Below are 13,168 nucleotides of genomic sequence, written 5' to 3' on the forward strand. Positions count from 1 at the left end.
ACACGCGCGCGCACACACACACACACACACAATAAGACCCTGGAATGTTTAACTCAGCTTTGATATGTTCTTTTGTGTCATGTTCAACATCTGACCTCTAACCTCTGCCCTTTGCCCCGTGTAACAGGGACCGGTTTCGCACTATGGTGAACGTGATGGGAGATGCGCTCGCTACAGGAATCATGGCGCACATCTGTAGAAAGGACTTCATGCAGGAGGGGGATGGAGTGAGTCTTCTTGTTTTAGTTTTAGCTCCAGAAGTCATGCAACTCACAGATCACGTCATGTCATGAACATTTCATGCCAGATGTCGTATCATGTCAGATGCCATGAGTGTTTCATTTCAGATGTTGTAAGCGTCATGTAAGCGTCATAAGTGTCATTTCAGATGTCATTCATGCATAATATCAGATGACATTTGTCCCAAAGTGTCATGGCATGTCATAAATGTGTCGTATCAGATGACATTTGTGTCATGAGAGACATGTCAAACGTCATAAGTGTGTCATGTCAGAGGTCGTAAGTGTCATGGCAGTTGTATCTGTTTGATGTATTAGATGACTTTTTTTTAAAAGGGCCACACCATATGGTATGTTTCTCATGAATGTTTTATGTTACATCATGTCATAAGCATGACTGGTCAAGTGTCATGTTGTCAGATGTGACATGTAAAATGTCATGCCATAAATAGCAGAAATTAAAGTGTCAGATCCCTTACAAAAAATAACACACATGAAAACTGCAGTTTTCTACATATGCAGGAAACGCAGTGATTTGGACACGAAAAGACACTGCATTTTGTATCTTTTACTGCAGTAATACTGCAATACTATAGTTAATATTAAACAGATACTGCAGTTAATATAGTACTTGTACTGCAAAAAATATATACGGGTACAGTGGGGCAAAAAAGTATTTATTCAGCCACTAATTGTGCAAGTTTTCCCACTTTAAAAGATAAGAGAGGCCTGTAACTATCATCATAGGTATACCTCAACTATGAGAGACAAAATAAGGGGGGGAAATCACATTGTAGGATTTTTATTGAATTAGTTGGTAAATTTCTCGGTAAAATAAGTATTTGGTCACCTACAAACAAGCAAGATTTCAGTCTCTCACAGACCTGTAACTTCTTCTTTAAGAGGCTCCTCCACTCGTTACCTGTATTAATGGCATCTGTTTGAACTCGTTATTAGTATAAAAGACACCTGTCCACAGCCTCAAACAGTCACACTCTAAACTCCACTATGGCCAAGACCGAAGAGCCGTCAAAGGACACCAGAAACAAAACTGTAGACCTGCACCAGGCTGGGGAGACTGAATCTGCAATAGGTAAGCAGCTTGGTGTGAAGAAATCAACTGTGGGAGCAATTATTAGAAAATGGAAGACATACAAGACCACTGATAATCTCCCTCGATCTGGGGCTCCACGCAATATTTCACCCCGTGGGGGGTCAAAATGATCACAAGAACTGTGAAGGACCTGCAGAGAGCTGGGACCAAAGTAACAAAGGCTACCATCAGTAACACACTGCGCCGCCATGGACTCAAATCCTGCAGTGCCAGACGTGTCCCCCTGCTTAAGCCAGTACATGTCCAGGTCCATCTGAAGATTGTTAGAGAGCATTTGGATGATCCAGAAGAGGATTGGGAGAATGTCAAATGGTCAGATGAAACCTAAATAGAACTTCGTGTTTGGAGGAGAAAAAATGCATCCAAAGAACACCATACCTACTGTGAAGCATGGGGGTGGAAACATCACGCTTTGGGGCTGTTTTCCTGCAAGGGACCAGGACGACTGATCCGTGTAAAGGAAAGAATGTGGCCATGTATCGTGAAATTTTGAGTATTGTGTGAATGGGTGTGTGAGTGTGTGTATGTGTGTGTGCCCTGCGATGGATTGGCACCCTGTACAGGGTGTACCCTGCCTCGTGCCCTAAGCCTCCTGGGATATGCTCCAGGTCCCTGCGACCCTGAATACAGGATAAAGCGGTATAGAAGTTGAGTTGAGAATGTAATGTGAATTTGATGACTCTGGCATTGGCCATTGGTTTAGAGATTCAGACTAATACTTGTGATTTCTGCCTACGTTCATTTTTAACCTTTTTTTCTGAGACAGAAACAAACACAGGACGTTTACAGCAGAATCATTTTATTCACTTCTTAACCCCTCTCACATTGTGTAATGTTACACATTAAAACATCAACTAGCACTTATATGGTCTATAGTTAAACTGGGCTGTACATTTACAACCGAATCCAATGCTAGCAGTGGGCTACCTTGGGTTAACCTAGCTAGCATGCTAACGGTATAGCGGTTAACGTTATAAAACATGCACACAATTAGGATTAACACTGCATAGCGATACAATACAGTAAGTAGTTAAATAACTTAAAAATATTTAATATTTTATGTTGTAAAATAATAAAAGTTACTTAAGGTCCCACTCACCTCTCAACCGAATGAGGTAACAGGGCCATGGCTCAGGTTCGGCTGTGCTCCTCCTCCACAACACGCCCCTCTTCTCTTCCAACTGGGCAAGTTTTCTTGGCTGAACTTTAAAATGTCATCAAGATTTAATCCTGATATGTCGCGACTGTGTACCGTTTCATCAATAATAAAGTCTATAAGAGAGTTATAGTACTCCATCTTGTCTGAGTATCTCAATAACGACATACACAAACCGTTACTGTGACTGATTATGAGCTGTGGTTTCGACTCTGGTTGAGGATTAGATGCGATCTTGCAGTCTTATTGGTTGGTGAAGACAAATCGTACAGCTGTGCATATTTAAGCACGTCTCAGTTTTACAATGGAAGAGTATAAGAGGAAGACGTTATTGTTTTCATTGCACACACGCTATTTGCTTCTACCTGCTTCCAACTGTGCCTGAAAATAAGATGACCTTGTTATTCTTTAATAAACCAAGGATTCAGAATCAAAAACTACAATTGAGACACACATCACTTTACTTTAATGAATTTAGCCATTTAGTAGGATCCTATATTTCATTAACCAAACAATAAACATGTTATTATTATTATTATTATAATTATAATTATAATAATAATAATAATAATAGAATAACAGGTAGGTCAACAGCTACTGGAGTACAGGACTGTAAGGACTTCAGTGCAGGATAACTACAGTTACTGCAGGTAATTACCTTAATATAAGACTATTTTAGTAATCAACTGTTCAATAACTGTAAATTAAGTTACAGAATCATATTTTAATATTAATATTTAACTTCATTCCAAATGCATTTAACTGAATTAGTACTGAATAAATAGTATTTTATTGTACTTCACAAAACTGCAGTTAATTTTGTAAGGGATATCATGTCATAAATGTGTCCAAAAAAAGAAGGCATGTAAAAACAATCATGTTAACTGTCATACTGTAAATGTGATGTCATGTGATTTGATGTCACGACACTGTCATGGCTATGTCACTTCCGGTCGTCATGACAGCCATCAGAGTGAATTATAGTGTTTTAGTGTTTAGAGAATAAAGTCGACATGAAGCCAGCAGTTAAATTTTGTGTCTGGAGAGATCGAGACAAGCATCCGTTTAGGATTTACATGCTGAAGGGATGCAGGACCTTCACATGCTTCATAAAGCGATTCGTCAGCAGAACCTTCACCGAACATCACCATAAGGTGCTGAGGTTTTCATCATCTGGTGTTACATAACATCAGCCTTATTTACCAGGGATTTTAAAGAACAGCAGACTTTGGTGCTAAACACGTGAAACACCAATTTATCAACTCAAACGCAGCACATTAGATTAAAGAAATAATAATAACTAAATAAATACAAAAAGTTGCAAATATTTTTCATTCACTCAAACAATCAGCCAGGAAACATTTCATCCTGAATCTTTAAGGCTAATTTACAGCCCGAACGCTCCATTGGAAAACTAAACAGATGCACATGCACACACGCGCACACACAAACACACACACAGGCATACTGTACACACGTCTGGACAGATCGACCACCTTTAAGGTAAAGCGTGACATTTGTGTTAAAGGGTTTCTGTTAAACAGTTGCTTTCCAGACTTTGTGATCGAGGCTAAAGGTTCAGTCTGTGCAGAATCGGGTTTTAATGGACACCATGTGTGCAGGACGAACCCATTATCATTCGTCTGCCAAAGTATGTGGGCGCGCTGCCTCTGGGCGGATTAAGTACACTTCATTTTCCCAATTTTTAGAAAAAAAGAAAGAAGACTAAAGGAGGTGCGACGAGGCTGATGCGTTTAGTCTGTTTTCTGTTATTTCATCTTCAACTGAAATAATCTAAACACAGGAGGATTTCTGCTTGAGATTTTAATAGGAGTTAGAAGCAACAGAAACACAAATACAAATGATGTATGCAGTAAAGTTTAGCTGCCGCTTGAGTGATGATGTCAACATTAGCGTTTTTTCTGCAGGTAATTACCTTAATATAAGACTATTTTAGTAATCAACTGTTCAATAACTGTAAATAAAGTTACAGAATCATATTTTAATACAACTGCATTCCAAATGCATTTAACTGAATTAGTACTGAATAAATAGTATTTTATTGTACTTCACAAAACTGCAGTTAATTTTGTAAGGGATATCATGTCATAAATGTGTCCAAAAAAAGAAGGCATGTAAAAATAATCAAGTTAACTGTCATACTGTAAATGTGATGTCATGTGATTTGATGTCACGACACTGTCATGGCTATCCGCATTCAGCCACTAAAATTTAAGCTCTAGCATCAAAAAGGTGAAGTACACTGACCCCATCTCCCGTTCACGGCATACACACCGAGCTCCATCCCTCCTTTATATGCTAGCTAAGTCAGCTACAATTCAACAAATACAATATGTTGTTGTTGTTGTTGTTGTTGTTGTTGTTTTTTTTCTTCTTTTTTAACTAATTATTTATTCCTTTTTCGTATTTCATCTCATATTATAGAGCATATTCTATTTTTGGAGACTACCAGGGGTTGGGTTGGGTGGGTTTTGGTTGGTGGGGGGTCTCTAGATCAACAAAGCTGTTTATTTTTGCTTGTGTGTTTGTTTTGTATTGTTGTTTTCACTTGATCTATAAAATGCAATAAACAGTTGTTAACAACAAAAAAGAAATACGATATGTTGAACATGATTTGTAAAAGTTTCATGATGCTGGAAGTCCTGTGTGTCTTCTTCCAGCCCAGAAGAACTAGCTTAGCTTTCTTGCTATAATTGCTAAAGGCTAGTGATCGAATTCATTAGCCAGCATAACTAGCTAGTTTTGAAACAATGCCCTATGTACTTACCAAGGCAAGCGAATATATATATATATATATATATATATATATATATATATATGGGGGGGGGGTCTGTAACATGACTGACAGGAGTGACAGAACATGTTCTGCCCTATTGCACTTTTTGCTAACTTATCCTCTGTTGAACAAGTTTATTGTTTACCAAAGCGAACTTTTTTCTCCTTTACTCTTCAGGTTCCTCTAAAATGCGAGACGAAGCCTGTCCACATCCAGCAGCTGATAAACTGCCAGCAGAATAACGGCAGTTTCCAGCCACTTCCAGCAGGAGGCAAACCTGAGCTCATTTCCCCGGACGTTGCCCGTCTCATGCAGCTAGAGGAAGGAGTGCGACCTCCGCCTCCTGAGAGGAAAATTCCCCCAGTGCCCCCACGACACCTTAAACACAAGGACAAGGAGCACTGCTCCATCGACATGAACGGCCTCGAGACCAACGTATAGCAGTCATGTTGGACCACCTGGACACGAAGTACACACACACACACACACACACACACACACACATATACAGTAATGGATTTTTAAATTTTTTTTGCTGTAGTTTGGTTCAACTAAAAAAAAAGGTTTACTTTTTACTTTGCGCTTTAGTTTGGGATGAACCAGTGTTTGTAGATTAATAGTTTCCTTAGTTTTAATAAAAGCCAACTTTAAAATTCTTGTATATTTTACGCAAAATCTGGTTTGATTTGGGAAAAATATGACATTCCTATTGACTTGAATTATTATCATTATTATTATTATTATTATATGTTTCTGAATACTAGCTAACAGTGTTGGGTGTAAGGCGTTACAAAGCGTTAGAGTACTTGGATTATTTTTTTTATGTAACAAGTAATCGTAATGCGTTAGCTTCACCATTTAAGTACTCAGTTATTTAGTTATTTTTGCAAAAATAAATCTGTTATTCAGACAATTTATGTAATCCGTGAGCCAGACAGCAGTCATTCCCAATCCGTTGTATGTGTGTGAAAGTCGTCTTACAAGCCCCGCCCCCGATAACCCGCCCTCTCTGTTAGTCCTGCTGTTATACCCCTATCTCACCTATGCGGTTTGACTATGCAAGAACCGACGTGCAGAAAGATGGAAACCTAATCACAGGCCAAAACTTGCGTGAATTATGATGAACCGTACTTACGGCCACCGCGCGAAACCGCGTAGGTGAAATAGGGGTATTAGTAGGTGAGATAGGGGTATTAATAGGTGAGATGGGGGTATTAGTAGGTGAGATAGGGGTATTAGTAGGTGAGAGAGGGGTATTAGTAGGTGAGATGGGGGTATTAGTAGGTGAGATGGGGGTATTAGTAGGTGAGATAGGGGTATCAGTAGGTGAGATGGGGGTATTAGTAGTTAACAGATTATGGGCCAAACTTTACTGAGTGATGATGGTAGAATAATTATAAAGGTCTTAACTAAAACAACATGCATGAGGAATCACAAAGGAGTTTTAATTTTCTGCAAAGAAAAAGTACTCGAACTAGTTACTTTTATCAGAAAGTAACGCTGTAATGTAACTGATTACTTTTTAATGACAGTAATTTTGTAACGTAATTAGTTACTTTAAAAAGTAACGTCCCCTAACACTGCTTGCTAATATGCCATCTCATGTGGGCGTGGCCTGACCATTTTTTAGTCCTTATAAAAATCATTACTGGCCAAATGAGAACTATTTTTGCATAGGAACTAAAGAGCGAGTAAGAAAGTAAAGTAACATGTGTTTAGTACGATCGACATGAGGCATCAAATTTGGCAATTGTTTGGATTGTTGCTTTACAATGCAATATCTAATTTGTATATAATTTAAAAATTTTAATCGGTATCACTGAAATCCCAGGTCTGCTTTATGCATGCGCTTGGAAAATCTTGTGAGAATCTTTAAACTTCAAAAAGCTTAACATTTATTTCCTGCAAGGAAAAAAAAACACGAAATCAAAACCTTCGACCTGAAGTTGTTCAAAGCCTGTAACTGTCCCTGTAGTTTAACAAAAACCAGAAAGTAGAGAGTAGAAATGATGTTTTACTGTAGAGGAATTTGTGATTTATTGGTGTTTAACAACATCTGTGCTAATCACTTGCTAACTCAGACTGACCTGGCTTTAGCAATGGTGGAAGGTCAGATCAGGTCAAGCCCCAAAATTAGCCTCCACTGTTTGCAGCGGCCATGCTAACAACAGTGATGGACTGTCCTGTTCTTCCTGGTTTGTGCTAGCATAATAAGAGCCGCTAGTAACTCGCTCTGGTTTGTGCACCAGCTGTTAATGCATTTGGATGGAAATATATCAACAACCAGCAGTCGTGTGATCAGACGTCACACTGTGACACTTTAACTTCCTGGATTCAACAACTGCAGCGAGAACCTCCGAGAGCTCTGTAAACCTTCGGGAACTGAAAAGTAACATGATATTTAAGCTGTATCTCATATGTATTGTCTTATTTTTTCTTTAATTTTGTGTGTTGTATGTAATTATTTATAATTATTAATTCATTTATTTATCCATATTTTTCTATGTTAATTTAAACTCAGTGTGATGTTCCTACATGTATTCTTCTCCTCTTGTTCTTCAGCTGTTTAGCACCATGTAGGCAAAATCTCTCTCTCTGTCTGTCTCTCTCTCTCTCTGTCTGTCTCTCTGTCTGTCTGTCTTTCTCTCTCTGTCTGTCTCTCTCTCTGTCTCTCTCTCTCTGTCTGTCTCTCTCTCTCTGTCTGTCTGTCTGTCTTTCTCTGTCTCTCTCTTCCTCTGTCTCTCTGTCTGTCTCTCTCTAGCATGTTTTATGCATATGTTTTCGAAAAAATTGATTGATGTGAAAAAGGTTCCGTTAAAATACAAACTGGAGCTGTGATTCACGTCACAGATACACATGTTTAATAAACGTGAAAATTCCTAAAGATTATGAAAAAACTAAAAATGTTCATTTATTTTTTACAATGCTTTGATCTGGACTGACGAGTTTGGTTTGAAAATTCAACCTGAAAATAAATTTAAAAAATTACACATAAAACTAAAATAGATTTTAGATCAATAATGTGAGAAATGCTTGTGACACATTTTTGTGTGTTTGCTAATTTTATGCTAATATCTAAAATGTTCTTTCAGTAGACTCCCTATTGTAAAATGTTTTTGATTAAATCTTTACAGGACAATTTATTTCGGTTTACATCACTGGGCCGTTTTCTCATCCCTGCCTTTTCTCCGCAGTGCTCTCAGTTTCCAGGACTGAACGTGCCTCAACATCCATCTCCCTACTTGTGGTCTATAGAGCTGTCACTTTATTGTTTTTCACATCTTATAGTTTTCGATCAGTTTGTAAAATCGATCCTTGGTTGTCATTGATTCGTCTAAACGATCGCTGTTCGAGAAAATACTCCAGTTTCCGCGCTCTGACAAAAAATAAAACCTCTTTCATCTGTCTCGCGAGCAATTGTGATGATCATCGACAGATCGTGAGATCGAAGCCTTTCAGAGACACAGCCTTGTTTTCAGACTGTGGCCATGGCAGACTCATCGCAGGGTGCTGGTAGAGGACAAATACACACAAGGTGGTGCATGAGCTGCAAAATAATACGACTGCTCTGTTTTCCCACTTGGCATGATTGATTTGTACCACGCCCAAGAACGATTGCAACAAGATTTTGGAGAAGACAGACAGCACTGATGACATCGATCTACTTCCGTTCTTAGGTACAATTGGCATATCGGATTCGATTTGAGCCCAAGTCTGCTGTTTATGCCTTTCCAACAGAGATCGCGACTCGGACACGGTTCCTGTGTGTGTACCGATTGTGTTCTCGCTGGTAAAATAAACCATTATCCGGCTAATTAGACCTCTAAGTTAGCTAGTTAGTATTTTGTTAATTTATGTTGTTTATTTATGTTGTCGTGTCAATCTGTCTTGTCTCAAGTTAGCCAGCTAATTAGGTTTCTTAGTTAGCTAGTTATGTTCTGTTCATTTATGTTGTAAATTTATGTTGCATGTACTGTAGCACTTTCGTCCTCGAAAAACGTTGTTTTGTTTCACTGTGGACAAAAAAAAGTTCTCAAGTACTCTAAAGCGCCACAGCATCAGTCTCTTTAAACAGAGATGAAGCAAAAGCTAAATCAGGAAAGCTAAATTCATACTAAATGGCGTTTTGGGTAAAACTTAAAAGACAAAATTGTAGAGAAAAAAAGGCCAAAAACCATGACTGATAAATCTCAGACATTTTAACTGTAAATACCGAACATCCCAGTTGTTCATTTTGACTTTCCCTGGGAGAGGAGGTGTTGATGATTTATAAATCTCTCTTATTGAATACGGCTCGGATTGATTTTGTATAAGATCAGCTTCCGCATCCTCTATAACCTTTTTATATCATCTCACTAAATCCGACTCGAATTGCTGCTCCGTGAACGACCTCAGCGCTCTCAGGTAGAAAACACTCCAGATGTCCTCAAGCTTTTCGAATTAGTGGGTTTTTTGTGTGGTTTTATAAAGTAGGACAAAAGAAGGTGCAATTTGGTGATGTGCAGCAATTTTCCAGCATTATCAAGCAGCAAGCGAAGAGGAAAAGCCTCGCAATCTTTCCATTGCTTTTATCCAACCCTTCATGCTTATGACCCGCTTTAATAGATTTGTGCTTTAGTCACAAAATTTCTTTTAATAATTAGTTTGTATAAGTGTTTATAAGTGATCTTTTTTTTGTTTTATTCAACCTTTTAGTGCCTTTTTAATTTTCTTTACCAACAATTTCATAAAGGATATAAAGTACGAAGAAATCTTTTTTGATCCATTGATACAATTTTTTATTCATCGTTATATTTATTAAACACCATAATTACACTGCAGCAGCATTTTCGATGTTCCTGACTAAAGTGTAAAGAGAAACTGCCCAAATAATACTTTTTTTCAGCTTATTACAGCTATATAGAAATACCACATTCTCATACAATATTTACACATTTAAAAAAAATTATTTTTTAGAATTTTGTAGCTCATTTAAAAACAGATCATTGTGATGAATCCCTAGCTGGAAATCTGATCTCGTGAAAAACTTAAACAAATTTAAATAAGTAAAGACGATGTTGCTGATTCTCATTCAAATCAATAAGATTTGTAACAACAAAAAATGTTTTAAAAATAAAAATTAAGTTGTAAATTGTTGTAGTATGACATAAAAATAGCACATCTATAAGTTTTTTAGCAAACTGTCAGAATAACAGTGCCACAGTGGAATATCCAGTTCACACAACACCTCAACACAGGCTTTACTCCGGATGCCCTTCCTGACGCTATCCTCCCATTGTACCCGGGCTTGGTACCGGCACTGCGTCCAGCGGCTGGGGGTTTGGGCACTGGCTGGGAATCTAACTAAATTTATGTATAGAATATTAATTTAATATTTAACTAAAAGTTTAATCTTTTATTTGTCCTTTATACATTACATCACAGTGAAATTCCTTATCTTTACATATCCCAGGTTTATTAGTAGACTGGGGTTATTTCAGATATTCCATGTTGCTCGAAATATTACTCTTATTGTGTCACATGTGCATGTGTACTGTAGAGCTCAAAACCTCGATTGGTTATTATAAATAGCGAGTATTAAAATAAATTGCCCCGCAATCCCGCGGCTTTCTGCGCTCATGTAGCCGCCCAGCGCAGCCTCATCTCAGAAAGAACTTCCAAAAACTACCGCTGGCTGTGAGTCTCTGTAGAGGTTAAAACAGCAGAGGTATTTTATTTTGTGTATTTCTAACTGGTATTCTTTGGTATAAATGGTATTACAGTATGATATATCGCGGCTGTGTGACGCATCCTGTACTCTGCGTTCCAGACTCTTTGGTGGAGGCTGTTGGTTTGTTTATAAGGGTTTTTGGTATTTGATATTAACTACATAAAGCAGTGTCTTCCCACTTGGGACTTACCCTCAGCATACATGAGTCCTCATCTGTTACATTTTTGAGGACAACAGTTTTTTTCAGCCCATATTCAATTAATAATATGAAAAAATATATTGTTTTTGTTTTTAATGTCATTTTGAAGGAAATGAAATAGTAATCGTTAAACAACTAATAGTTAAAATATAAAGATGGAGAACGTTTAATGTCATGTGGGCATTATTAGATTTGTATTGAAAACTTCTATATAAAAAGTGTTTAAACATTATATTAAATGCAAAAGAAACGCAATTGAAATCAGACTGACAGGGGCCTCTTGTTTATATTCTTTTACAGAGTGTTTATGTTACATTTATATGAGATTTAACAAATAGTCACCCTGGGATTATATGGTTCTGTCTGACATTTTTGTCAAAATTGAGTCATTCGCATTCTTATTCTGTGACAATCTATTTACATAATGTGAAGTTGTGTACTTTTTGGGACTTTTCTGAAAAAAATTATAAAAAAGAGTTTATTAAATGGAATGTATTAACCAGGAGGTATAGTGGTTTAGTGGTTAGCACTGTTGCCTTGCACCACCAGGAAGATAAGTGAGAATGTGTCACTTATCAAGAGTGCAAGAGTGTTATTTTACCCCCTGGTTGGGTCAAATGAACAACCCGGAATTCTGGGTTAAATGGTTAAACCAACCCAGCGCGTGTTCTGTCCAATAGTGACCAAGCGGCTGGGTTAAGGTTGGGTTGTTTTTTTACCCAGCAGTTTTGAGAGTTCAATAATGACTAGTTAACCCTGCCAGGCCACCAGAGGGCACAATAACTCAAATTTCTAAACATCTTCAATTTTATTAAATTTTATTTGAATAGCACTTTTAACAATTGTCATTATTGCAAAGCAGCTTCGCACAATCAAATCAGAATATTATGGAAATTTGTTTGAAATGTGAAATATGTGTATGAATCAAAATGATTATGGAGTCCCTGATGAGGGCGACAGTGGCAAGGAAGAACTCCCTGAGATGGCAATAGGAAGAAACCTTGAGAGGAACCAGACTCAACAGGGAACCCATCCTCATCTGGGTGATAATGGATGGCAGGGATTGATCTGCACTCATACTGTGTGTTAGGAGGCTGGAAGTTCATGCTGGGAGTCCTTCAATTTTATGTCTTCAGGGCAGTGCTGGCTCAAACGGGTAAGGTTGTGGGTTACTGGGCTACTGATCAGAGGGTCGGGGGTTCAAACCTCAGCACTGCCAAGATGCCACTGTTGAGCCCCTGACTAAAGCCCTTAACCCTACGTGCTCTAGAGGTGCTGTATCCTGACTGACCCTGTGCTCTGACTCCAGCTTCCTACCTGGGATTATGCAAAAACATCATTTCACTGTGCTGTACCTCCTGTCTGTATCACTTCCTGGTCCTGGTCCATGTTCCCTTATACTGTATAAATTCTGCCACTTCTCGTCCCCCTTATCACTGTGTGTTGTGCTTACTTGTTGTGTTGTTGTGTTGTTGAGTTGTTAACATCACTATCTGATGCATCATAGATATTTGGGAGCAAGATTTATAAAATTTGATTAAATTAAATTTTATTTGTATAGTGCTTTTAATAATGGACATTGTAAAAAAAACCTGCATGAACAAAAATTCTAAGTCTTAAACCGTTTTTAAAATATTATCTATAAAAATTTGTATAACTTTATCAAACCCCACAATCCCTTCATTAGTCCCTACTAAGCAAGCCAGAGGCGACAGAGGGAAGGATTAAGATCACAGGTTCCTAATCCTTCTTAATCACTCTCAATCATGTTCAGTTAAGTGAAGTTAAGAAGAAATGAAAATCTGCTGATTTTAATGAAAAAATTTACTGAAAATCATATTGTTTATGTATATTTACATAACATAGTAAATATAATGAAATCTTAGGTTCAGCTTTAATGTCCTGTACTAATAATCCAGTTTCAGTCAAGGTCTTTAAAGTAAATGTCAGTAA

At 37.8% G+C, this 13,168-nt stretch overlaps 1 protein-coding gene across 1 annotated transcript in view; it reads left to right on the forward strand.

Moving 5' to 3' along the window:
* The window catches only part of slc1a7b (solute carrier family 1 member 7b), a 47,883-nt gene extending 42,083 nt beyond the window's left edge, over positions 1 to 5,800 (forward strand). The window contains exons 10-11 of the mRNA XM_053482485.1: positions 128 to 227; positions 5,484 to 5,800. Coding sequence (XP_053338460.1) covers positions 128 to 227; positions 5,484 to 5,747 — 364 coding nt within the window. The 3' untranslated portion in view covers positions 5,748 to 5,800. The remainder of the gene's footprint in view (positions 1 to 127; positions 228 to 5,483) is intronic.
* The last annotated feature ends 7,368 nt before the right edge of the window (positions 5,801 to 13,168 follow it).

The sequence above is a fragment of the Clarias gariepinus genome, chromosome 22, assembly GCF_024256425.1.
Source record: "Clarias gariepinus isolate MV-2021 ecotype Netherlands chromosome 22, CGAR_prim_01v2, whole genome shotgun sequence".
Taxonomy (NCBI): Eukaryota; Metazoa; Chordata; class Actinopteri; order Siluriformes; family Clariidae; genus Clarias; species Clarias gariepinus.